This window comes from Dipodomys merriami, unplaced genomic scaffold, assembly GCF_024711535.1.
Source record: "Dipodomys merriami isolate MVZ:Mamm:240054 unplaced genomic scaffold, mDipMer1.0.p SCAF_71, whole genome shotgun sequence".
Taxonomy (NCBI): domain Eukaryota; kingdom Metazoa; phylum Chordata; class Mammalia; order Rodentia; family Heteromyidae; genus Dipodomys; species Dipodomys merriami.
Genome location: NW_027206302.1, coordinates 1315878 through 1342377, shown reverse-complemented (window position 1 = coordinate 1342377; position 26500 = coordinate 1315878). Strand labels below are relative to the sequence as shown.

Below are 26500 nucleotides of genomic sequence, written 5' to 3'. Positions count from 1 at the left end.
CCTCAGACTATAGGTCAAAGTGCCAGCTCCTCTATCTAATACACAGTACTAATCCTGGGATGGACTACATCTAAACAAAGGTCTCCTGAAAGAGCAGGTGATCTAATGGCTAAGTGGATGAGTTGGCAGGAAAGAGAAGAATGAAGCAGTGAAAAAATGAATGCATGTGGGGCTGGGAAGGTGGCTCAGTGGTAAGAGCACTTGCCTTGCATGCATGAAGCCCTGGGTTCGACTCCTCAGCACCACATAAGCAAAAAAAAAAAAAAGCTAGAAGTGGCGCTGTGGTCAAGTGGTAGAGCGCTAGCCTTGAGCTGAAGAGCTGAAGGACAGCGCCCAGGCCCAGAGTTCAGGCGCCACGACTGGACCCAAAAAAAAAAAAAAAAAATAGAATGCATGTATAAGGAAATGAGTCACCAGGTGAATAAATGACTCAGTGAATGCAGAGGTTTGTCACTGTCTTTCCTCCTGTTCCAGTACACTGCAAGCTTCCCAAGGACATAGGTTTGTCTTGGGTCCTAGCACATCACACTCTGGAAACAAGGTCTAATATACAAGACAAGATCAATAAACTATTCACTGGCTAACTGAATGAGTTAATGAGCAAGAAGGGCAAGTGATTCCAGACACTGACAAAAGGCGGGGCAGGGATTGGTTGGCCAGAAGAGGGTGGCAACTCACGGGTGCTGTAGCACATTGGAGCACAGGGCTGGATCCACTTTCTGCCAGCAGCCAAGATGGGCAGCAGCCTTATGCAGCAGGTCACAGTAGCTGGCAGGCAGCAGGTGCTGCATGAGAATCACTGAGGTGCTGATGGACACCAACAGAAAGAGCTCACAGGACCAACGCTTGTCATAGTAATGTGTATTCTGGGAACAGTAGAAGGTAGGTCAGATTCATAATGCCCATAATGGCCTCACTCCCTTTCCTTTCCCCAATTCTAACCTGCCTCAGAAATTAGGACAATTCTAGAAAGACTTCAAGACAGAAACTAAGAATCAAACACATGGCTGGGAATGTGGCTTAGTGGTAGTGATTGCCTCTTTCCTGCTTGGGCTGGCTTTGAACCACGATCCTCAGAACTTAGCCTCTTGAGTATCTAGGATTACAGGTGTGAGCCACCAGCATCTGGCTTGAAGTAATGTTTTGAGTCTACTGCAGCTGACGTACACTTGAGGAATCCATAACAAGAAAGAATACATGAGCCTGGATTGTGGCTTAGTGGATTGAATGCTTGCCTAGCATGCATGGGTTCGATTCCTCAGTACCACATAAACAGAAAAAGCCATAAGTGGCACTTTGGCTCAAGTGGTTGAGTGCTGCTAGCCTTGAGCAAAAGCAGCTCAGGGATGGCACCCAGGCCCTTAGTTCAAGCCCAGGACTGGCAAAAAAAGAATGCAGGTTTTTTGTTTTTGTCCGTCATGGGGCTTGAACTTAAAGCCTGGGCACTGTCCCTGGGCTATCACTTGAGCTACAAGGTCAATTCTAGTTTTTCTGAGTAGTTTATTGGAGATACAGATTTTCCTATCTGGCTGGCTTTGAACTGTGATCCTCAAATCTTAGCCTGCTGAGTAGTCAAGATTACAACTGTGAGCCACCACTGCCTGGCTAGAATACAGTTGTTTGTTGTTGTTGTTGTTTGCCAGTCCTGGGGCTTGAACTCTGGGCCTGGGCACTGTCCTTGAGCTTCTTTTGCTAAAGGCCAGCATTCTACCACTTGAGCCATAGTGCCCCTTCTGGATTTTTCTGTTTATATGGTAGAGGAATTGAACCCAGGTCTTCATGCATGCGAGGCAAGCACTCTAACACTAAGCACATTCCCAGCCCCATAGAATACAGGTTTTTTTAAGTCGTTCAGATCTGGATAACTGCTGGCTTCCCTACTTAATGACAAAGTAAAATACTATGCTATATCTGTGCTAAAGCAGCCACTGGGATAAAAAATAAAGTTACTGTTCTTTGTTATCAAGTATTAAGAATAAAAACACTAAGCTGGGTGCCGATGGCTCATGCCTGTAATCCTAGCTACTCAGGAGGCTGAGATCGAAGATCGAGGTTCAAAGCCAGCCCAGGCAGGAAAGGCCATGAGACTCTCATCTCCAATAAACCATCAGAAAACTGGAAGTGGTGCTATAGCAAGTAGTAGAGTACTAGCCTTGAGCTGAAGCGTTGAAGGACAGCACCCAGGCCCAGAGTTCAAGCCCCATGACCAAAAAAAAAAAGAGTAAGAACAGTAGCTGGGTACTGGTAACTCATGCTACTGAGGAAGTTGAGATCTGAGTATCTTGGTTCAAAGTCAAACTGGACAGAAAAGTCCATGAGATTCTTAGCTTTAACCAGCGAAGTACCAGATTGGAGATGTGGTCCAAGTGGTAAAGCACCAGCAGCAGCAAAAAAGCTGAGTAAGAGTATACATCTCAAGTTCAAACCCTGGTACCAGCACCAAAAATAAACAAAACAAAACAACAACCACATAACAACCAGTTTTCCTTGTGATTGGATGACCTTGGGAAGTTCACTTTGTTTCAGAGAATCTTCCTCTCTGAATTTTTTTTTTTTGGGGGGGGGATCTGGTCATGGGCTTGAACTCTGGGCCTGGGCGCTGTCCCTCAGCTCTTCAACTCAAGGCTAGCGCTCTACCACGTGAGCCATAGAACCACTTCCAGCTTTTTTTTTGCTTATGTGGTGCTGAGAAATCGAACCCAGGGCCTCATGCATGCAAGGCAAGCGCTCTACCACTGAGCCACCTTCCCAGTCCTTCTTCTCTATATTCTAAAATGAAGATAGTAGCAGGGTGCTAGATGCTCACACTTATAATCCTAGCTGCTCAGGATGCTGAGATCTGAAGATCACAGTTGAAAACCAGCTAGGGGAAGGAAAAGTCCATGAGACGCTTATCTCTAATTAACCACCAAAAGCCTGGAAGTGGATCTGTAGCTTAAGTGGTAGAGTGCTAGCCTTGAGCAAAAGAAAAAAGCCCAGGTCCTGAGTTCAAGCCTTAGTATCAGCACACACACACACACACACACACACACACACACACACACACACACACACACACACACACACACACACACACACACACACACACACACACACACACACACACACACACACACACACACACACACACACACACACACACACACACACACACACACACACACACACACCCCACCCAGAAAGCAAGCAGCAGGCTAAAGTCTGGGCCAAGCCCTCTCTCTTTTTGGGCTACATACCTTCACAAACCAGACAGGCACAAAGGCCACGTAATAGGCACTTAGCATGGAGCTAACCAGCACTTCCTTCATGCGCCAATTGAAGTCCATCTTGAGGAATTCCACTTCATTGCGAATGAGGCTAGGTGACAGGCAGCAGGCATGGGTGGGCATGGCTTCTGGGCCATAGAGCTGTCGGGTGTGCTGCTTCCATGTTTCACGCAGCGTCAGCAAGTAGTCTCGACTCCTCGCCAGGCCACTGACAGCCTCCCGTGGCCCCATAGAGGCCATGTGATTGAAGAGGTTTGTCTTGCGAAAATCATAGTTCAGCTGCAGAAATGGAATGTACATCCCGAACCTGCTGGGGAAGATGGTGTTGAGGACAGGCCTGACCACAGGCTAGGATCCCAACTCTCAGCTCCAGAGGAGACTATGCTTTTCCTTCTGGGCTATAGTCCTTCCGGATGGTCCATCCAGTTTCCCAGATAATGGCTACTCAACACGTTTTAGCATTGGACTGTATGCTAAGGAGCAAGAGATGTATCCCAGCCTCCATGGTCTACTGACAACAAAAAATTATCATAATGGCCCACAATCAGTAGGCACAGTCTGTTTCAGGCACTACACTAAATTCTTTATCATATCCTCTTTTTTTTTCTTTTTTGTAAGTACAATGTACATTAGGTATTGTTATTTTGTCCCTTTTCAGCCAAGGAAGCTGTGGCTCAGAGGTATAGTAAGTTGCCACCCAAAGTTTACACAATTAGTAAGAAAGTAATAGAACTAGAGGCTGGGAACTGGTGGTTCACACCTACAATCTTAGCTACTCAGACAGCTGAAATCTGAGGACTGCAACTTGGAGCCAGCCTGAACAGTCAAATTGGAAAGACTCATCTCTAATTAACCAGCAAAAAGCCAGCAGTGGAGGTGTGGCTCAAATGGTAGAGTGCAAGCCAACTGTAAGCAACACAGCAGCAAGAGCCTGAGGCTCTGAGTTCAAATCTCAGTACTGGCACAAAAAAGAAAAAGAAATACAGTTAGGGGTCAGACACAACTCTGTGCAGTATCAAAGATCAAGACAAACACTAAAAAAAATCACTAGTAGTAATTAACAGAATACACAGTACCACCAAATTAAGTTGTGCTTTTGAGTGTATACTTGAGAAGCAGATGTTTAGTATGTAGAGCAGTTCAGAAACAAATTTTGAACTTTAATGGCACTGAAATGAACCCCTAAACAGTACATATCCCTCCCCCTAAGCAGCACACTTCAGGGAAGGCTGCAGCTAATAGCAAGGGGTTTTTTGAATGTGTGGTTAGTACAATAAGAAGAGAAAGCTAAATGGACCCAGAGCTTGGGAAGAATATGGTCAGTCCTCCCAGTATCTGAATTCTACATTGGCAGATTCAACCAACCACCAAATGAAAGTATCTAGGTCAGGCATGGTGGCTACGGAGAAGCTGAGATTTGGGGAAACAATTTGAAGCCAGAACAGACAAAAAGGTAGCAAGATTTCATCTCAACCAATAAGCTAGGCATAGTGGTAAATGAGTATCATCCCAACCACGAGGGGTATAAAACAGGAAGACAGAGGTCTAGGTTGATCTCAGAAGAAATGAAAGACCCAATTTGAAAATAACCAAAGCAAAAAGGGCTGGCAACACAGCTAAGTGGTAAAGTGCCTGCCTAGCAAGTGCAAGGCCCTGAGTGCAAATTCCTGTACTGCCAAAAAAGAAAAAAATCCAGAAATTTATTTTCTGACCTTTACTATTTCTTTTCTATCTCTGAACATCAACAGACTTTTTCTATAGCATTATTCTCTAGAGTACAGCAACTTTTCACACAGAATTTACCTTCCATTAGATATTAAAAACAATCTTTGTGGTGGTTGTTGCTGTTGGGCTTGGGGCTTAAACAGGACCTGAGTGCTGTCCCTGAGCTTTTTGGCTCAAGGCTAGCGCTCTACCACTTGGAGCCACATTGCTACTTTCATTTATTTGATGGTTAATTGGAGATAAGAGTCTCACAAATTTTCCTGCCCAGGCTGCCTTTGAACTGCAATCCTCAGATCTCAGCCTCCTGAGTAGCTAGGATTACAAGCATGAGCCACCAGCTTAAAAGCAATCTAAAAATAAAAACAGAAAGAAATGTAGACACAATATCAAGTACACAGGAGCATGTGGGTAAGTAATTTGCATATATCATGCTATCTCATATGACAGACCTAAGCACTCTTGGGACTTTGTCATCAAAATATATGGGGTGGGGCTGGGAAGGTGGCTCAGTGGTAGAGCACTTGCTTTGCATGCATGAGACCCTGGGTTCTATTCCTCAGCACCACATAAGCAAAAAGAAAAAAGCCGGAAGTGGCGCTGTGGCTCAGGTGGTAGAGTGCTAGCCTTGAGCTAAAGAGCTGAGGGAAAGCTCTCAGGGCCTGAACTCTGGATCCCCCCCAAAAAAAAACAAAAACAAAACATATGGGGTATCCTAGACCAATGCCTTTTAAGATACGGAAGAAAGACTATGATGATAAAAAGTATAGGGCTAGGAATGTGGCTTAGTGGTAGAGTACTCACCTACCATGCATGAAGCCCTGGGTTCAATTCCTCAGTACTACATAAACAGAAAAAGCCAAAGTGGCACTGTGGCTTAAGTGGTGCTGTGGCTTAAGTGGTAGAGTGCTAGCCTTGAGCAAAAGAGGCTCAGAGTTCAAGCCCCAGGACTGGCAAAAAAAAAAAAAAAAAAAAAAAAGTAGGCCCAGCCAGGCACTGGTAGCTCATGCCTGTAATCCTAGCTATTCAGGAAGCTGAGATCTGAGAATCATGGTTCAAAGCCAACCCAAGCAGGAAAGTCCGTGAGACTCTTATCTCAGATTAGTCACCATAAAAACTGGAAATAAAGACATGGCTCAAGTGGTAGAGTGCTAGCTTTGAGCAAAGATGTTCAGGGACAGCAACCAGACCCTGCTTTCAAACCTCATGACTGGGGGCTGGGAAGCGCTAGCCTTGAGCTGAAGAGCTGAGGGACAGTGCCCAGGCCCAGAGTTCAGGCCCCACAACCGGACCCCCCCCCCCAAAAAAAATCAAACCTCATGACTGGCATAAATAAAAAAAGTGGGCATATCATAGTATTCTCCCCTCCCTTATTTTAACTTGGGGTTACCCATTTTCTCTAGGTGTCTAGAATTATATAACCCCTAAAAGGTTCCCTGGGCTGCACCCAGGTTAGGGCCAGATTCTAAGACTATCATCTGAGCTACATCTGTACCCATTTATGTTATTTTTCAAATAGGGTTAACATTTATGTCCAGGCTAGCCTGGACCATAATCCTATTTACATTTCCCATGTAACTGGGATATCAGTTTGAATACTGGATATTGAATATTGAATATTGTTTGAAATAAAAATCTCATGGACTTTTTACCTGGGCTGCCTTTGAACTTCAATTTTCTTGATCTCTGCCTCCCAAGTAACTAGGATTACAGATGTAAGATGCTGCACCCAATTCAATGACATTGCTTTTCTTTTTGGGGGGGGGGGTCCAGTCGTGGGGCCTGTACTCTGGGCCTGGGCGCTGTCCCTCAGCTCTTCAGCTCAAGGCTAGCGCTCTACCACTTGAGCCACAGCACCACTTCTGGCTTTTTTCTTTTTGCTTATGTGGTGCTAAGGAATCGAACCCAGGGCCTCAGGCATGCAAGGCAAGCGCTCGCTCTACCACTGAGCCACCTTCCCAGCCCCTTGCTTTTCTTTTTTTAAGTTAATTTACTTTATTGTAATTATAGAGGTTATATACAGAGGTCTTACAATTACATGAATCAGGTAATGAGTAATTTCCTTTCATATAGTGTTCTCTGTTCCCTCATTCTCTCCCAGTCCCTCCCTCCTCTCTCCACCCACAAGTTGTATAGTCCATTTTTATCAATGTGAGCTCCACTGCTGCACTTTTTCACTTTTCAATTACTTATTTATTTCCATACTGGGGCTTGAATTCAGGGCCTACATGCTGTCTCTGAGCCTAAGAAGGCTAGCATTCTACCACTTGAGGCACAGCGCCACTTCTGGCTTTTTTGAGTAGTTTGTTGGAGAAAAGAGTCTGAGAGGGACTTCTCTAGGCTTCAAACTGTGATACTTAGATCTCAGCCTCCCGAGTAGCTAGGATTACAGATGTGAGCCAACAGTTCCCAGCTCAATGATATTTCTTAATAACGTTTTATTGTTTTCTGGTATCCTGAGAAGTGATAGATTTTTTGAGGGGAAGTAAGTTACACTGGGCTTTTGTTTTCCACTCTATAAAACAGGAATGCTGGGGCTGGGAATGTGGCTTACTGGTAGAATGCTTGCCTAGCATGCATGAAGCCCTGGGTTCTATTCCTCAGAACCACATAAACAGAAAAAGCTGGAAGTGGTGCTATGTCTCAAGTAATAGAACACAAGCCTTGAGCATAGAGAGGATCAAGGACACTTCCCACTTCTTGGAGTTCAAGCTCCAGGACCAGAGAAGAAGAAAAAGAAAAAGAAAAAACACGAACAGAAATGCTACCATCTTCCCTGGAAGTTAAGGAAGATATTTTGCTGGGCACTACAGGCTCATTCTTGTAATCCTAGCTACTTAGGAGGCTAAGATTTGAGGGTCATAATTTGAAGCCATTCTGGGCCGGAAAGTCCATGAGACTCTTATTTCCAATTAACCCCCAAAAAGCTAGAAGTGGAAATTATGGCTTAACTGGTAGAGGCACCAGCCTTGAACCAAAAAAACTAAGGGATAGCTGGGCTCTGGTGGCTTATGCCTGTAATTCTAGCTATGCAGGAGCTGAGATCTGAGGATCGTGGTTCAAAGACAGCCCAGACAGGAAAGACCATAAGACTCTTATCTACCATTAACCACCAGAAGGCTGCAAGTAGCATTGTGGGGCAAAGTGGTAAAACACTAGCCTGAACAAAAAGAGCTCAGGGACAATGCCCAAGCTCTGAGTTTAAGCTTTAATACCAGCACAAAACAAAAAATAAACCCAAGGTGCAAAAACAAAATAAAATTTATCTTGGAGCTGTTTCCAGATGAGGAGGAAACTATTATCTAGAACAGAAATTTCCAATAGAAATATGACAGTCACATAGGTAATCTAAAATTTTCTAGTAGCCATGTGAAGAGATGAAATTAATTTTAATATTCTATTTTTATAATTCAACATATAGAAAACATCATTTCAACATATAATATTTATTATACATATGTGTTTTTGTCGGTCGTGGGGCTTGAACTCTGGATCTGGGTGCTGTCTCTGAGCTCTTCAGCTCAAGGCTAGTGCTCTATCACTTGAGCCACAGAGCCATTTCTGTTTTCCTGGTAGTTAATTGAAGAGTCAGTCTCAGAGACTTTCCTGCTCGGGCTGGCTTTGAACCACGATCTTCAGATCTCAGCCTCCTGAGTATTTAGGATTACAGGTGTAAGCCACTGGCACCTGGCTAACATATAATAAATATTAATATTTTGCTTTTTTCCCTTATTTGTATTAAGTCTTCAGAATCTGGCATTTAGTATTTTATAGTTATGGCACATCTCAATTCAGAGTACCATATCTTCAAGTGGCAAATAGCCACAGGCAGTTAGCAGTTACTAAGCTACACTGTATAGATTTAGAATAAGACAGGATGCTTTAAGGGTCAGAACTTATTTTCCCAGCATAACCCACATTAGATTCTGGTTTAAAAGTATACATATTTATTTATTTATTTATTTATTTTTTGGGTCTGGTCATAGGGTCTGAACTCTGGGCCTGGGTGAGGTCCCTCAGCTCTTCAGCTCAAGGCTAGGGCTCTACCACTTGAGCCACAGCGCCACTTCTGGCTTTTTTCTGCTTATGTGGTGCTGAGGAATCGAACCCAGGGCCTCATGCATGCGAGGCAAGCACTCTACCACTGAGCCAACTTCCCAGCCCCAAAAGTATACATATTTAATAGAGGATGAAAGTGAGGAGCAATGCTGAGCAAACGGAAGTAAAGAAAAACCTGTATTTATAAGTCAGTCCTTTTATTCTCTACTAACCTCACACCATTCCCTGAACGATTCTTTACAGATACTCAATATACCATGTGAGAAGAATAGAGGTCTATAATGGCAGTATCTTGAAGTAACATCCTTCCTTGCTTTCTGACCTATGGGTCCACTGCCTGACTATTAGCACTTCACTCAAAGCCTGCCAGTATACTACCCAGGCCCGTAGACCGCCCACTCAAACTTTCTATCTACTGAAACAATGGCAGAAAGAGAGAGAAAAAACATACTCCTACTATTCAGCCCTTCATTCTTAAATATAAATAAACCAAAGAAAATAACTTTACTTGAAAATTATCAGCATGAAAGAGAAACACTGACTTCAGTGGAAAGATAAATTGAGGGAATATAAAAAGATTTTAAAAATCAGAACAGGGCTGGGTGCTGGTGGCTCACCCCTGTAATCTTAGCTATTTAGGAGGCTGAGATCTAAGGATCACAGTTCAAAGCCAGCCTGGGCAGGAAAGGCTGTGGAACTCTCATCACCAATAAGCTACTAGAAAACTGGAAGTGACACTGTGGCTCAAATGGTAGAGCACTAGCCTTGTGCTGAAGAGCTGAGGGACAGCATCCAGGCCCAGAGTTCAAGCCCCACAACCAAAGCAGCAACAGCAGCAGCAGGTGGAAGAGGAGGAAAGGGAGGAGGAGGAGGAAGAGGAAGAGGAGGAAGAGGTAGAAGAGGAAGAGGAGGAGGAGGAGGAGGAGGAAGAAGAAGAGATGATTATGAGAAAAACAACAGAAACACCAGAAAATAAGAATGTGGCTTAGTGGTAGAATGCTTGCATGCATGAAGCCCAATTTCTCAGTACCACATAAACAGAAAAAGCCGGAAATGGCGCTATGGCTCAAGTTGTAGAGTGTTTGCCTTGAACAATAGCTCTGGGGCAGTGCCCAGGCCCAGAGTTCAAGTCCTATGACCAATCCCGCTCCCCACCCCCCGCAAAAAAATATTGGAAGGGGCTGGGTGCTGGTGGCTCACATCTGTAATCCTAGCAACTAAGGAAACTGAGATCTGAGGATTATGGTTTGAAGCCAGCTTAGGCAGGAAAGTCTGTTAGACTCTTATCTCCAATGAACCACCAGGAAACTTGAAGTGGTACTGTGGCTCAAGGCTAGAGCACCAGCCTTGAGCTGAAGAGCTGAGGGACAGTGCCTAGGCCCTGAATTCAAGCCCCACAACCAACAAAAAACTGGAAGATTCTGGGCATTGGTGACTCCTGCCTGTAATACTAGTTTCTCAGAAGACTATGATCTGAAGAATCATGGTTCTAAACTAACCTGAAAAAAATCTGAGTGATGGGCTGGGAAGGTGGCTCAGTGGTAGAGCGCCTGCCTTGCATGCATGAGGCCCTGGGTTGGATTCCTCAGCACCACATAAGCAAAAAGAAAAAAAAGCAGGAAGTGGCGATGTGGCTCAAGTGGTAGAGCACTAGCCTTGAGCTGAAGAGCTGAGGGATAGCGCCCAAGCCCAGAGTTCAGGCCCCACGACCGGACCCACCCCCCCAAAAAAAAAATCTGAGTGACCTCTCCAAAATAACAAGTAAAAACTAGGGCTAGGGGTATGGCTCAAATGATAGAGCGGAAACCAAGCAAGCAAGCCAAATTCGAGTATGAGGCCTTGAGTTTCCCCGTACCAGCAAAAAAAAACAAAAAAAAGTTAGAAGATAAAGTTAAGGAAATCTTTCTCTGAAGGTGAGAGAAAGTGAGAGAGAAGGACAGGGAAGAAGGGAGGGAAGAAAAAGGAAGGGAGAAAAAGAGGGAAGCAGAGAGGAGGAAGAAAGAGAAGGAAAAAGAAAATATGAAGTCAATGTAAGAGAGGGATGATCAACCTGTAAGGTCTAGAACAGAAGCTCCAGAGAGATCAGAAAAAAACATCAAGGAAGATATGAAAGAAGTAATAGGAGAAAATTTCCCTGAGTTGAAAAACTATCCAAATCTCCAGGTTGAAAAAGCACTAGAAGCTGGGTTCTGATGGTTCACGCCTGTAATTCTAGCTACTCAGAAAGCTGAGATCTGAGGATCGTGGTTTAAAGCCAGCCTGGGCAGGAAAGTCCATGAGACTCTTATCTCCAATAAACCACTAGAAAACTGGAAGTGGCACTGTGGCTCAAGTGGTAGCGTGTTCGCCTTGAGCTGAACAGTGCAGGGACAGCACCCAAGCCCAGAGTTCAAGCCCCACGATCAACAAAAAGAAAAAAGAAAAGAAAAGAAAAAAGCACAAGAGTGCTGACACAATAAATGACAAAAGTTCCACATTGGACACATCCTTGTGTAATCTCAAAAATAAAAAGATAGACTATTCCTAAAACCTTTTAGAAAAGAAAAAGTAATGTATAAGCAACTAGAATCAAATTGGTATTAAACGTCTCATTAGCAACACTGGATGCTAGAGGCAATGTAACAACAAAATCTGAGACAAAGTATGAATTTGAACTTTGAAATCTATATTCAGTTGAACTGTCAGTCAAGTATGAAGGCAGAATAAAGACATTTTTAGACATGTGAGGACTCAGAAAGCATATATATGCTTCCCAAATACCCACTGTTAAAGAAATTACCTGATAATGCACTCCAGCAAAATAAGTGAGAAAATCAAGAAAGATCAAGACATGGGATCCAGGAAATGGATCTAACACTGGAGGGCAATGAAGGGAAGTCCCAGGCTGAGTGTTGTACAGCAGGCTTAAAGAGGAACCACTCCAGACTGGAGCAGGAGGATGGAGGCCTTCAGGAGGAATGTCTTTGGGGCAAGGGGGTAATGGACTCCAGGCAACAGGTAGCATGATTCAGAAGCTGGATAAACTTGAGGATATGTTGAAGGACCATCATTCTTTCGTCAACAAGAAAAAAGAAAGGCAATTAGGAACTCCAAGAAAAATCAAAAGCTACATAAGAAAGTTACAATCTAAATATGAGCTGGGCGCTGGTGGCTCACGCCTGTAATCCTAGCTACTCAGGAGGCTGAGATATGAGGATCGTGGTTCAAAGCCAGCTCGGGCAGGAGAGACCCTGAGACTCCTATCTCCAATAAACCACCAGAAAACCGGAAGTGGCGCTGTAGCTCAAGTGGTAGAGCGCTCGCCTTGAGCTGAAAAGCTGAGGGACAGCGCCCAGGCCCAGAGTTCAAGCCCCACGACCGACAAAAAAAAAAAAAAAAAAATGAAGAAAAGTAAAATACAATATGATTCTAAACAATTGATGAAATGTAAGAAGAGAAACCATTTGACTGTGATACTAGGAATATCTTTTTTCAAGAAGCCCAAGATTGTAACTCAATAATTATAAAGAATGTCATTTATGTCCATTACTGGGCCCTGTAGTGAATGACATTTTTACATATGTAGGTATAGTAACGATACTTAAAACATGTTTAATTTTAAGCCGGGCGCTGGTGGCTCACGCCTGTAATCCTAGCTACTCAGGAGGCTGAGATCTGAGGATCGCAGTTCAAAGCCAGCCCGGGCAGGAGAGACCGTGAGACTCCTATCTCCAATAAAACCACCAGAAAACCGGAAGTGGCGCTGTAGCTCAAGTGGTAGAGTGCTCGCCTTGAGCTGAAGAGCTGAGGGACAGCACCCAGGCCCAGAGTTCGAGTCCCACGACAGACAAAAAAAAACAAACAAACCATGTTTAATTTTAGATTTAGCCTTAGACAAAGAATGGAAAAATGGTTATATAGGAGAATATGAATGTAAGCTTAACAATGTAAGAGTACTGTTTCCAGGAAATAAGAGGAAAAATGGGGGATGGAAGGAAAGCTAAATGGGTAGGGTGGGCAGGGTTCTTTTTTTTTTTTTTTCATTTGCCAGTTCATCTTAACTCTGTTCTTGAGCCACTCTGTGCTCAAGGCTAGAGCTCTACCATCTGAGCCACAGCACCACTTTCAGCTTTTTCTGTTTATGTAGTACTGCAGAATTGAACCAAGAGCTTCATGCATGCTAGGCAAGCACTCTACCAAAGCCACATTCCCAGCCCAGCCCATGGTTAGGGTTCTTGGTTGCTGTTTTTTTGTTGTTGTTGTTGGTCTTGGGGCTTGAACTCTGGGCCTGGGTGCTGTCCCTCAGCTCAAGACAAGCACTCTACCACTTGAGCCACAGCACCACTTCTGGTTTTCTGGTGTTTTATTGGAGATAAGAGTCTCACGGCCTTTCCTGCCTAGGCTGGCTTTGAACCACAATCCTCAGATCTCAGCCTCCTGATAGGATTACAGGGGTGAGCCACCAGTGCCTGGCATGGGTAGAGTTCTTAATATTTATTTTGCCTAGAAGTATTCTAAATTCCATTGCTGGTGGAATAAAAAAATACTTTTCTTTGTGATGTTTGAAATGAAATCCAGGGTCTTATTCATGGTAGGCAAGTAGCAAGCTCTCAACCACTGAACTACATCACCAGCCCCTAGCATACTTCTGTTAATGGACAAAGGCAATACAGAAAAAACTGAAAATAATAGTTATCAAATATTTACAATAGTGGGGCTGGGAAGGTGGCTCAGTGGTAGAGCGCTTGCCTTGCATGCTCAAGGCCCTGGGTTTGATTCCCCAGCACCACATAAGCAGAAAAAGCTGGAAGTGGCGCTGTGGCTCAGGTGCTGGAGCACTAGCCTTGAGCTGAAGAGCTGAGGGACAGTGCCCAGGCCCAGAGTTCAGGCCCCACGACCGGACCCAAAAAAAAAAAAAATATTTACAATAGTTATTTGTGGAGAGTGAGCTAAATCATCACATATTATTATTTTTTTTTAGAAAGTCTGTGAGATTATTTTTTTATATTTTTTAATTTTTTTGCTTATGTGGTGCTGAGGAATCGAACCCAGGGCCTCATGCAAGCAAGGCAAGTGCTCTACCACTGAGCCACCTTCCCAGCCCTCATCACATATTATTGTAGTGAATCAAAGTGCTTTACTTGTGTTGTATATGGTACGCTTGCATATGTTCTGAATATTTATCTAGGATATACAAGAAACCACAATCACTGGTTATTACCTCTTGGAACAGACACTGGATGGCTAGGAAGCAGCAGGCAAGAGGAGACTTTTTTTTCCCTAAACTTTTTGAATTTTAATTATGAGAACCTTTATTTAATGATAAAGTCACTAAATCAACTTTGAGGGGGGGGTTACTAGGATTTGAACTCTGAGCCTTGAGTTGTAGAAAAATATTCTACCATATGAGCCACAACTCCAGCTCTACCAAATTTTTTCCATTATTGGGCTTTAAATTTAGGAGCCTTGAGCTTGCTAGCCAGACATTTCACTGGTGAGCCACACCTCTAGCCCTTTTAGTGCATGTACTAGTACTAGGGCTTGAAGTCAGGGCCTCAAGCTCTCTCATGGCTGGGCTCTGTCATCTGAGCCACTATTCACTTTTTGCAAGTTATTGGGAGATATATCTCACTGGCTTTAAACCACAATTCTCAGACCTCAGCTTTCCAAGTAGCTAAAATAATATTTGTGAGCCACTGGCATCTAATTTATATTCATAATTTTTGAGATAGGGTCTTGCTTCTTGTGATAGTCCTTACCTAGACCACAATCCCTTATTTAGGTTTTTCACATGCTAGGCATGTGTTATCATGCCCAGCTTCTGTTGAGGTGGAATCTTATAAATTTTTCTAACAGAGTTGGTCTCAAACCCTGATATTCTCAGTTTCAGCCTGCCAGGTAGCTAGGATTACAAATATGAGCCCCAAGCACTTAGCTCTGCTCTGGTTATTTTTTGTTGTTGTTGTTGTCAGTCATGGGGCTTGAACTCTGGGCCTGGGCGCTGTCCCTCAGCTCTTCAGCTCAAGGCGAGCGCTCTACCACTTGAGCTACAGCGCCACTTCCGGTTTTCTGGTGGTTTATTGGAGATAGGAGTCTCAGGGTCTCTCCTGCCCGGGCTGGCTTTGAACTGCGATCCTCAGATCTCAGCCTCCTGAGTAGCTAGGATTACAGGCGTGAGCCACCAGCACCCGGCTGCTCTGGTTATTTTTTTTTTTTTTTTTTTTTTTTTGTCGGTCGTGGGGCTTGAACTCTGGGCCTGGGCGCTGTCCCTCAGCTCTTCAGCTCAAGGCGAGCGCTCTACCACTTGAGCTACAGCGCCACTTCCGGTTTTCTGGTGGTTTTTATTGGAGATAGGAGTCTCACGGTCTCTCCTGCCCGGGCTGGCTTTGAACCGCGATCCTCAGATCTCAGCCTCCTGAGTAGCTAGGATTACAGGCGTGAGCCACCAGCGCCCGGCTTGCTCTGGTTATTTTTAAGATAAGGTCTTGTTTCTCATCCAGCCCACTTTATTTATTAAAAAAAAATTTTTTTTGGGTCCGGTCGTGGGGCCTGAACTCTGGGCCTGGGCGCTGTCCCCCAGCTCTTCAGCTCAAGGCTAGCACTCTACCACTTGAGCCACAGCGCCACTTCTGGCTTTTTTCTGTTTGCTTATATGGTGCTGAGGAATCGAACCCAGGGCCTCCTGCATGCAAGGCAAGCGCTCTACCACTGAGCCACCTTCCCAGCCCCCAGACCACTTTAGACAGTGATCCTTCTATTTATGCTTGCTGTAGCTGAAAAAGCAAGTATAAACCACCATGTCCAGCTTTTTCTGTTGAGTTTAGGATTCAGGAACTTTTTGCCCAGGCTGGCCTTGAATGATGATCCTCCCCAATCTTAGCCTCCAGAGTAGTTAGGATTACAGGTACAAGCCATTGCAATTTAAATAAAACTTTAAGGTAGTAAAATAAAAACATAGCCAGGTATTGGTGGCTGACACCTGTAATCCTAGCTACTCAGGAGGCTGAGATTTGAGGATCTTAGTTCAAAGCCAGCTCAGGCAGGAAAGTCCATGAGACTCTTATCTCCAATTAACCACCAGAAAACCAGCAGTGGCACTGTGGCTCAAGCGGTAGAGTGATAGCCTTGAGCTGAAGAACTGAGGGACAGTGCCCAGGCCCAGAGTTCAAGCCCCATGACCAAAAATAAATAAATACATACATAAATACATAAGGATAACAAAACAAAGAAAGTGAAAACAGAGAGGGATTAAAAACATGGAGGGTGGGGTTGGAGGCTGCTGCTTTGCATTTTTAGTGCTAGATTTATTTTATTTTTGTTGTTTCAGTTTTTTTTTTTAATACAATTTGAGCTGGATGCTGGTGGCTTACACTTGTAACCCTACTACTCAGGAGGCTGAGATCTGAGAATTGAATCTGAGACTCTCATTGCCAATTAATCACGAAAAGCAGGAAATAGATCAAGAGGTAGAGCTCTAGCCTTGAGCAAAATAAACTCAGGGACAGCACCTAAGTGATGAGTTCAAGCCCCAGGAGCCACACACACACACACGCACGCACGCACGCACGCACGCACGCACGCACGCACGCACACACGCACGCACACACACGCACACACACACACACACACACTTTATTGCTATAATTCAGATGTTGTACAGAGGTGTTACCATATCATAAGTCAGGTAATGAGTACAATTCTTTTTAAACAATGTCACACCTTCCTTTGCTTTTAGATTTGGTGGGGTTTTTTTGTTTTTTGTTTTTGTTGGTCGCAGGGCTTGAACTCTGGGCCTGGGCACTGTCCCTGAGCTCTTCAGCTCAAGGCTAGTGTTCTACCACTTGAACCACAGCACCACTTGCGGCTTTTACTGGTTATGTGGTACTGAGGAATTGAACTCAGGGCCTTGTGCATGCAAGGCAAGCACTCTACCACTGAGTCACCTTCCCAGCCCCCAGATTTGGTGTTTTATATGACTGAACTTATACTAACTATATCAATGAAACTTTAAAAATAAAAGATAAGAGCTGGCAGTGTGACTCAAGAGGTAAGGTACTGGCCAGCTAAAAGGCCTTGAATTCAAACCTCAGTACTGAAGAAAAGCAAAAACAAAATACATGGATGATAGCTGGACTATGTTGGCTCATGCCTGTAATCCTAGCTACTCAGGAGACTGAGATCTAAGGATCAAAGTTCAAAGCCAGGGGCTGGGAAGGTGGCTCAGTGGTAGAGCGCTTGCCTTGCATGCATGAGGCCCTGGGTTCAATTCCTCAGCAACACATAAGCAAAAAGAAAAAAGCCAGAAGTGGCGCTGTGGTTCAAGTGGTAGAGTGCTAGCCTTGAGCTAAAAAGCTGAGGGACAGTGCCCAGGCCCAGAGTTCAGGCCCCACGACCAGACCCCCCCGCCCCCCCAAAAAAAGTTCAAAGCCAGCCCGGGCAGTCCATGAGATTCTTAATCTCCAATTAACCAGAAGAAGAAGCGGTGCTGTGGCTAAAGCACTGGTCTTAAACAAAAGAGCTCAGGGACAGTGCCCAGGCCCTGAGTTAAAGCCCCATGACTGGCAAAAAACAAACAAAAAAACACAGAAGAGGGGCTAGGAAGGAGGCTCAATGGTAAAGTGCTTACCTCATACACATGAGGCCCTGGGTTCAATTCCTCAACACCACATAAACAGAAAAAGCCAGAAGTGGCGTTGTGACTCAAGTGGTAGAGTGCTAGCCTGAGCTAAAGAGCTCAGGGACAACACCCAGAGTTCAAACTCCACGACCAACAACAACAACAAAAAGTACAGAAAACCATTCTTTTAACTTATAATTCCAACTGTAACACTAAACATAGCCACTTTATGTAACACAAGAAAACCTTTTATAGAAAATAAAACAAAACAAAAAACACCATCGATAATGTCTGTATCCAAGGTGAATAGACACACCAAGAACCACTAATAGAAGACAAATCAAATTGTGAAAATTTCATTCAATAGCATAAGGCTATTCCCATATATACATGGAAATATATCCAAATCATATGATTATGCAAAATAGTGCAGTAAATTGTACAACATCATGTGCTATATAATCCATTCTAGTTATTTAAAAAGTCCAAGTATAGGGGCTGGGAATGTGGCCTAGGGTAGAATGCTTGCCTAGCATGCATGAAGCCTTGGGACAGTGCACAGGCCCTGAGTTAAAACCTTAGGACTGGGGAAAAAAAAAAAATCCAAGTATAAAGCCAGGTGGCAGTGGCTCACCCCTGTAATCCTAGCTACTCAGGAAACTGAGATCTGAGGCTTGCCAGCCTGGGCAGCAAAGTTTGTGAGACTCTTATCTCCAATTAACCACCAGAAAACCAGAAGTGGTGCTGTGGCTCAAAGTGGTAGAGCATTAGCATTAAGCTGAAGAGCTCAGGGACAGTGCCTAGGCCCAGAGTTCAAGCCCCACAACTGATAAAAAAAAAAAAAAAAAAGTCCAAGTATATGTACTTGCACAGAAAAAAATGTGGAGAACATGATACAAATAATGAACAAATAGACTTCTGGGGACTGAGATTTTGTGAAGCTTTTTATTTTCTATGTTAAAAGCTTCTGAGGGCTGAGTGGTAGAGTGCTTGCCTAACATGTATGAAGCCCTGGGTTCGATTCCTCAGTACCACATACACAGAAAAAGCTGGAAGTGGTGCTGTGGCTCAAGTGCTAGCCTTAAGCAAAATAAGCTCAGGGATATTGCCGAGGCCCTGAGTTCAAGCCTCAGAACTAGCAATAAAAAATAAAAAGCCTCTGAGACTTGGAACACAGCTCAAGTGGTAGAGCACTGGCCTAGCAAGTGTGAAACTCTGAGTTTAATCAATCCCCAGTTCTTGGTGGGGGGAAAAAAGCTTCTAAAAACTAGATATAAGCCATTGTGATGGATATACCATGCCAGTGCTTTCTTAGTCATGCAGGGTAGAGAGGGAGGATAGTCCTGCTTTGAAGCTTCCCAGGGACCAGGGATGGCCCAGCATGAGAAAGTTCATGAATCAGAAAGGCCAGCATGGGTAATGACTGTTAATTCTTAGGCAGTCAAATCAGACACTATGCCAAATCTCCCCAGTACTCTAGGCCAGAAGCAGGGCAGTCCTAGCCTAGACACTCTCCACAGTCAACAATGAAGGTTCTGTGAAACAGAAGGAGTGAGTTAATCAGACAGCAGGACAGAAACACACATGCATGTGCAGACATACATACACAGGTGTGCTTCATGCTCAAACATCAGAGAATGCAAACATGCAGCTGCTTGCCAGCACACAGACTTGGGGAAGCTTCAAAAGATTGCACAAGTGCTTAGATACAGAGGGAGACAAAGTCCATGAATTCTCCTTTTGAGATATACACTCAGATCCAAGTTTCATTCTGACCTTATATCAATGGGAGCTTGGGTAAATTGTACAAACTTGTGCAAAAAGAAGACTAATCACCCTGATCTCAAGGGTGTCATCAGACAGTGTGAGAGGATATAGCTGCTGCCTGCCAGCCAGTCTTCCATATAATCTAGCCACAGTAAGGGCAGAGGTCAGAGGCCAGGTGGTAGGCAGGGAGGGGTGAAGTGAGGGGTACTCACGGATAGCAGAGGAACAGAAGGTTCAGGAAGGAGTAGGTCCTGAAGAGGTGAATGAGGGACCGGCACAGACTCCAGCCTGTTGCCGTGAGAACGGTGAATCGGGTGAGGAACAGCAGGATGGAGCGAAAGAGGGAGACCTTCCCCCTCTGAGAAGCCTGGGTCAGAGGAAATAGGATGGAATGGAGCCTTGGATGGAGGTAACTGGGGCTATGCCTAAATCCCGCCCAGGATGGCCTGTGATCCCACCCAGGGAAATGTGTACAGCAGGCTAGGAAAAACCTGGCTGGGTGAATCCACTCTAATGCTCAGTAAATTCTGAGAGCCAACAGGCTGTGATAAATGTTCTTTAAACAAGTCCAAAGGGAGCCCCAAGGAAATGCTTCAGGGCTGAAGGGCTGGGTGAGTCTCCTTGGTACCCCGAGGGGAAAAAGGAAGTTCCCAAGTCCCTGGACAGTCTCTAGGACCCAATCACCTCCTTCACGATGGACCCAATGAAGCGGCGGCCCAGAACAATGGTGGTCACCATCAGCAAGTTGAAGTCGATCAGGTGGAAGTTCTGTCAGGGGGCAGAGGCCTGGGGGTCACGCGGGCTCATTGCCTATACAAGGGCTTTTCTCATACCCTCCCCTCCCTCTGTCCAGTCCTTTCCACAGAGACGGTCCCCATTCTCTGACCTTCATTGGCCTCCAGTTGAGTCAGGCCAGGAAATTACCTGTGGAGAACAGGACCCAGAGAAGGGAAGTGGGACAGTCCCTGGGGAAAAGAAAGTGCTGAATGAGCCCTCTCCCTCCCTCTCATTCTCCACCCCCCCTTCCCCAAGCCTCTGTCCCTGTACCTCTTCTGCCCAGGGCTCTTTCTACCTTTGAGACACTCATATGTTCCTGTGGCTCAATTCCTGGTTAGGACTTAAGCCTCTTGAGCTCCTTTTAGGAGAAATCTGTGCCAGATTGACCTCTGCTATCCTTACAATGCCTAGCATGGCACACTAATATTCAAGAATCACCAGTTTTCTCTTTCTCCACCATGCCTATCATGGGGATAAGTACACAGTGGTACTTGGTAGGCTACCTCAAACTGAAACTAAGCAACACAGATACACACACACACACAAATACATACAACACAGCTGGCACTGGCTGGTCAGCACCTACCAGGGAGGTGTGGGAGGGTGGGTGGGAAGGTGGATACCACCACACTGTCTTGTAGATGTTGATGTAGTGGACGAAGAGAGCTATGAGCTGACAGAAGAAGAGCTGCAACTCAAATAAAATGCTGGCCTGGACGGGAAGTTCAGGGATCTTGCAGTGCTGCAGAGGCACAACTGTCTGGGTGGCCAATGGAGGGCTGGAAAGGCCCGTCCCAGAACTGCTCCTGGAGGTGGGAAGGGAGTAACATCAGGAGCTGACCTGAGACCTTTATCAGGATTATAGACACTGTGGGGTTTGATCAGCACAAAGCCATTCAAACTAAGGAAGAAGTCCTCTTATTCTTGCTTGCCAAAGGAGCTGACAAAGCCTCTCCCTAATTTGATTCATGTCTTCCATCATTCCCTAGAAGGGAATTATCAGGTCCATTTGACACATGAGGAAAAAAGGAGGCCCAAAGAGAGAGGCATTTTGTCCAAGCCAGCAACAAATCAGAAACAGAACTGCTTCTACCTATCACACTGCATTTGTCCAAGTGACTGCCCTCAGGTTAGTTCCCTCTGGGTCTTCTCTGTGGCTCACTCCCCACTGACCCCTACTTTGCATCCAGGGTATCTATCATATTCTATAACCCAGTCAGGGAGCTTCTGGTTCACCCTGGTCTTCACTGCCACAGCGCAAGAGGCAAACAGTTTTACCTGGCACGGGAACGAACACTGGTCACTGATGCACTGGAAGTGTGGCTTCCACCAGAGCTACCTGAGGATCCTGGTTCACAGAGTGGATTTCGACAGTAAGATGTCCTGTTGGGACCTCTTCGTCCTCCTGTGGGGCTCAACACAAAGTAGATGGTCAAGGCAGAGGGCATATATCAAGGACAATAATAATGAGACTAGCTAGCAGTTATGTGATATCTCCGGGACCTTATGGTAGGTCCCTGTCTACCTCTTCAAACTCACCTCTGGCCTAGCCAATGCTCTTGCTATCTTTTTCTCCAAAAGCTAAGTTTATTGTCACCTCTTTACTTGCCATATTCTCTGTCTGGAAAGTCCCTCCTTCACATTCTTGAACCAATTTAACCAGTACTTTCTTTTTTAATTTAGTCTTTTCAGATAGGGTATTACATTTTATTTACTTTTTTACAGGTACCAGGGTTTGAACTCAGAGCCTCACATGTACTCAGCTTGCTTGCAAGCTGGCAGGCACACCATCACCTAAACCTGCCTCCAACCCATGTTTTGCTGGGATTTTTGGAGGGGAATGGAGTCTCTCAAGACTTTTATTGCCGGGCACCCGTGGCTCAGGCCTGTAATCCTAGCTACTCAGGAGGCTGAGATCTGAAGATCGAGGTTCAAAGCCAGCCGGGGCAGGAAAGTCCGTGAGACTCTTATCTCCAATAAACCACTGGAAAACCAGAAATGGCATCCTGGCTCAAGTGGTAGAGCGCTCACCTTGAGCTAAAGAGCTGAGGGATAGTGCCTAAATCCAGAGTTCAAGCCCCACGACAGACAAAAAAAAAAAAAAAAAGAAGACTTTTATTATCAGGTGAATAGTAGCTCACACCTGTAATCCTACTACTCGGGAGGCTAAAATTTGAGGATCATGTACAAAGCCAGACTACACAGATAAATCCCAGAGGCTCTTATCTTCAAGTAACTAGGAAAAGGCCAGAAGTAGAGGTGTGGCTTAAGTGTTGGCTTGTCAGCCTTGAGCAGAAATAGCTACACAAAAAGGGGAGGCCCTGAGTTGAAGTCCCACTACCAGTACAAAAGAAAAAAAATATTTTCTGCCCCAAATGACTTCAGTCCTTGATCCTTCAGATCTCAGTTTCCTGAGTTGTTAGGATTATAGGTGTGAGCACTGACACCTGGCATGGGGTCTTAAATTTTTTGCCCAGTCTGATTGTAATCTTCCTATCTCTATCTCCTTGGCAGCTGAGATTACAGGTGTGTAACAACACACCCAATTCTCAATTTTTTTTTCAGTGCTATTTAGTAAGAATATAACCTACCACTAAGCTATACCAGCAGCCCTCCCTACCATTTTAAAAGTAGCTGTCCCATCACACTGTTGCTGTTTTTTTTTTTTCTTTTAATTTGTCGTGGGGCTTGGCACTGGGCACTGTCTCTGAGCTCTTCAGGTCAAGGTGAGCACTCTACCACTTTAAGCCACAGTGCCACTTCCAGTTTTTTGGTAGTTAATTGGAGATAAGAGTCTCACCCACTTTCCTGCCCAGGCTGGCTTTGAACTGTGATCCTCACATCTCAGCCTCCTGAGATTAGCTAGGATTACAGGAGCTAGGATTACATGAGCCACTAGTGCCTGGCTTTTTTGTTTAGTTTTTTAATGTCAGTACTGGAGCTTGAACTCAGGGCCAAGGAGCTGTCTCTTAGTTTTGTTTTGTTTTTTTTTTGGTCAGTCGTTGGGCTTGAATTCTGGGCCTGAGTGCTGTCCCTCAGCTCTTAGCTCAAGGCTAGTGCTCACCACTTGAGCTACAGTGCCACTTCTGGTTTTCTGGTGGTTTATTGGAGATAAGATTTTCACGGACTTTCCTGCCCAGGCAGGAACCGCAATCCTCAGATCTCAGCCTCCTGAGTAGCTAGGATTACAGAAGTGAGCCACCGGCACCCTGCAGTTTCTTAGCTTTTTTTTTTTTTGGGGGGGGGTCCAGTCATGGGGCCTGAACTCTGGGCCTGGGCACTGTCCCTCAGCTCTTCAACTCAAGGCTAGCGCTCTACCACTTGAGCCACAGCGCCACTTCTGGCTTTTTCCTTTTTGCTTATGTGGTGCTGAGGAATAGAACCCGGAGCCTCATGCATGCAAGGCAAGCGCTCTACCACTGAGCCACCTTCCCAGCCCTTTCTTAGCTTTAAGCTCAGAGTTCCACTTCTGGTTTTTTGGCCGTGAATTGGAGATAGTGTCTCATAGACTTTTCTGCCATGGCTGGCTTCAAACCTCAATCCTCAGCTCTCAGCCGCTTGAATAGTCATATAGATATGAGTCATCACTGCCCAGCTGCTTTCGTTCTTTAAATAACAGGGTCTGCTATGTAACCCAAGCTGGCCTCAAACTTATGATCCTCCAGCCTCAGCCTCCCAAGTGCTGAAATTACAGATGTGTGGCACCACATCCAGGCCTTATGTCTTTTCTACTGCTGTTTTCCCTACCACAGTGCCCAGCAAATAAGGAGCTTAGAAAGTTGAGCCCATGCTGTTTTGGAAACAGCATAGGGGTTTAAGTCCTAAGGTGTCAGTTGTGCTAGGCACTAGATGCATGTGAACACGGTGGAGGTTACAATTTTGGGCAGCTTTGAGATTGACTCCTTTTTCCCCTAATGCTCGGAGATTTCCAATCCAATGGGGATCCAAGGCCCAAACTCAGGCTCAGGTTCTGGAAGAATCTGTTTTTGTGGACCCAACACTTGGATTTTACAAGCTATATCCCTAGGTTTAGCAATCTAGCCCAAGATTTCAGACATTGTCCCGCACAAACACAGTACTTAATCCAGTGTACTTAATCCGAAGTACTTAATCTGTTATACTGGTCCATACTGCTCAAAGACACATACAACCTGTGACTCCCCAACTCACAAGGTTTTCCCACACGGTCGTCCAAGAGCTAGAGCTCTGCCCTCTTCTCCCCCAAACCAGAAGCTCTGTTCATACACTAGTTCGTTTGGCTTAGAGAGTCTCAAACTCCCTCAACCCAATAGCTCTGCCCACACCCACTCTCCCGTCTTTAGAAGCTGTCCACCCACATAAAGGCCCTCAGGCCCGCCCACACGCGACTGTCAGCCCGGAAGCCCCGCCCACAAACCATGACGAGCCCTCCGAGCCCAGAAGCCTCCTTCCAGAAGGGGTCTCCGAGGTCTGGGCGGTCTCCTCCCCGCCTCCTCGGTGGAAACCCGCACACCTTCAAAAAGTTCGCCCCCGCACAGCGCCACGAGTTCCCCCAGCCCCACCCCTAGCGCGAAGCCACGCCCACCGGAGCCCCGCCCCCATCCCTAGCCCTCACCAGCGGGTCCTCACCGGAGCCCAGGCCCCCCCCCCAGCCCTCAGCCTTCCGGAACCCCTTCCCGCCGACCCAGGGTCCCGCTCCCACGACTGAGGCTCCCCGCACACATCCCGCAAAACCACAGAGGGGGCGGGGTCCCGCCTGCGCCCGCATCCCCTCCCCCTCCCTCAGGTCCGCGTGGAGCGGCAATTAACAGTTCGGCCGCCTCGACCCCCACGCCTATGGGTTTCCGGGCCGAGCCGGAGCCGCTCTCCTCACCCATCTCCTTCCCCAGCGCTCTCCCGCTTCGCCGCCGCAGCTCCTGCGGGCAATATGTCGGAGGCGACGGCGGCCGGGAGAGGACTAACCGCAGCAGCCTGGTCCCAGGGTAGCAGCTGCGCGCTCCCGCCTCGCCGCGAAATTTGCATACAAGGCGGGATAGTAGTCGGGAGCGCGCTTCTTAAAGGGGACACCGGATAAAGGCGGTGACTGCGACTGCCCCCTCTTTGTCTCGAGGCCTCGCCGACCTCCTCGCATCTACTCCCTTGGGAGGCAGGCGTTGTCCACCTGCTGTTCCCCTGTGTGCCTTCCCTTCCTCCGGCCTCTCTTCAGGCTCGAGGGAGAGGCCGGAACCGTCCCCTCCGTGGCTGCTGGAGATGAGCATGCAGCCACAGGTGTGTAAAACTTAAGAGCGTCCCCAATTGGCCTTTCATGTCTCTCCCTTGGACTCTTGCTCATCCCAGCTCTTTGGTTCTGCATCCAATCTCTAATTTAGTCTTGCTGTTCTAAGCATTTATCAGACTTGAACCATTGTCACTTTGAAAAGCTTTGTTCAGATCTCGAGTTGTGATTTCTGAATTTTGCAATCCTGTTTCTTGGGCCAAAGGCATATTTCCCCTTACAAGTCTTGGTGTGGATTGTGGAACTGCTTTTTGTTGTTACTGTTTTTGGCGGTACTGGGGTTTAAACTCAGGGCTTCCCTTACCAGTGGGACACGCCCCCAGCCCTGATTCTTGCTCATTATTTTTTTTTGGGGGGGGGGTCTGGTCGTGGGGCCTGAACTCTGGGCCTGGGCGCTGTCCCTCAGCTCTTCAGCTAAAGGCTAGCGCTCTACCATTTGAGCCACAGCGCCACTTCTGGCTTTTTTTTTCTGCTTATGTGGTGCTGAGGAATCGAACCCAGGGCCTCATGCATGCAAGGCAAGCGCTCTACCACTGAGCCAACTTCAAAGTCCGGGAACTACTTTAATCAACGTTTGCCATCACTGTTAGGTTTAGTAAGCATTTTAAGAGGAAACATTCTCTGGTGGTGATAGCTCACACTTGTAATACTATTTACTCAGGAGGCTGATATATGAAGATCAGGGTTCAATGCCAGCCTGAGCAGGAAAACCTGTGAGTCACAGGTCCACATCTGGTGCTTGTGTTTTTGGTTTGTCATGGGGCTTGTACTCTGGGCCTGGGTACTGCCCCTCAGCTCTTCAGCTCAAGGCTAGCGGTCTACCACTTAGCCACAGTACCACTTCCGGCTTTTTCTGCTTATGTGGTGCTGAGGAATCGAACCCAGGGCCTCATGCATACAAGGCAAGCACTCTACCACTGAGCCACTTTCCCAGCCCTCTGTGAGATTCTTGTTGTTTTTGGTTTTTGTCGGTCATGGGGCTTGAACTCTGGGCCTGCGCACTGTCCCTCAGCTCTTCAGCTCAAGGCTAGAGCTCTACCACTTAAGCTACAGCACCAC

General features: G+C 46.0%; 1 protein-coding gene across 7 annotated transcripts in view; it reads right to left on the bottom strand.

Annotated features, from left to right (window-relative positions):
- The window catches only part of Tmem39b (transmembrane protein 39B), a 29230-nt gene extending 4060 nt beyond the window's left edge, over window positions 1-25170 (bottom strand). Inside the window, exons 1-8 of one of the 7 annotated variants that reach the window (XM_070008995.1) lie at window positions 25040-25170; window positions 21466-21592; window positions 20774-20993; window positions 20297-20375; window positions 20095-20178; window positions 19623-19777; window positions 3237-3573; window positions 679-866 (exon numbers count right to left, since the gene is read on the bottom strand). In XM_070008995.1, the coding sequence (XP_069865096.1) occupies window positions 679-866; window positions 3237-3573; window positions 19623-19777; window positions 20095-20178; window positions 20297-20302 (770 nt within the window). In that variant the 5' untranslated portion in view covers window positions 20303-20375; window positions 20774-20993; window positions 21466-21592; window positions 25040-25170. Of the gene's footprint in view, window positions 1-678; window positions 867-3236; window positions 3574-11826; window positions 12196-19622; window positions 19778-20094; window positions 20179-20296; window positions 20376-20773; window positions 20994-21465; window positions 21593-25039 lie in introns of those variants that run through there. The other 6 variants (XM_070008994.1, XM_070009000.1, XM_070008996.1 and 3 more) reach the window with 6 other exon arrangements.
- Between the last annotated feature and the right edge of the window lie 1330 nt (window positions 25171-26500).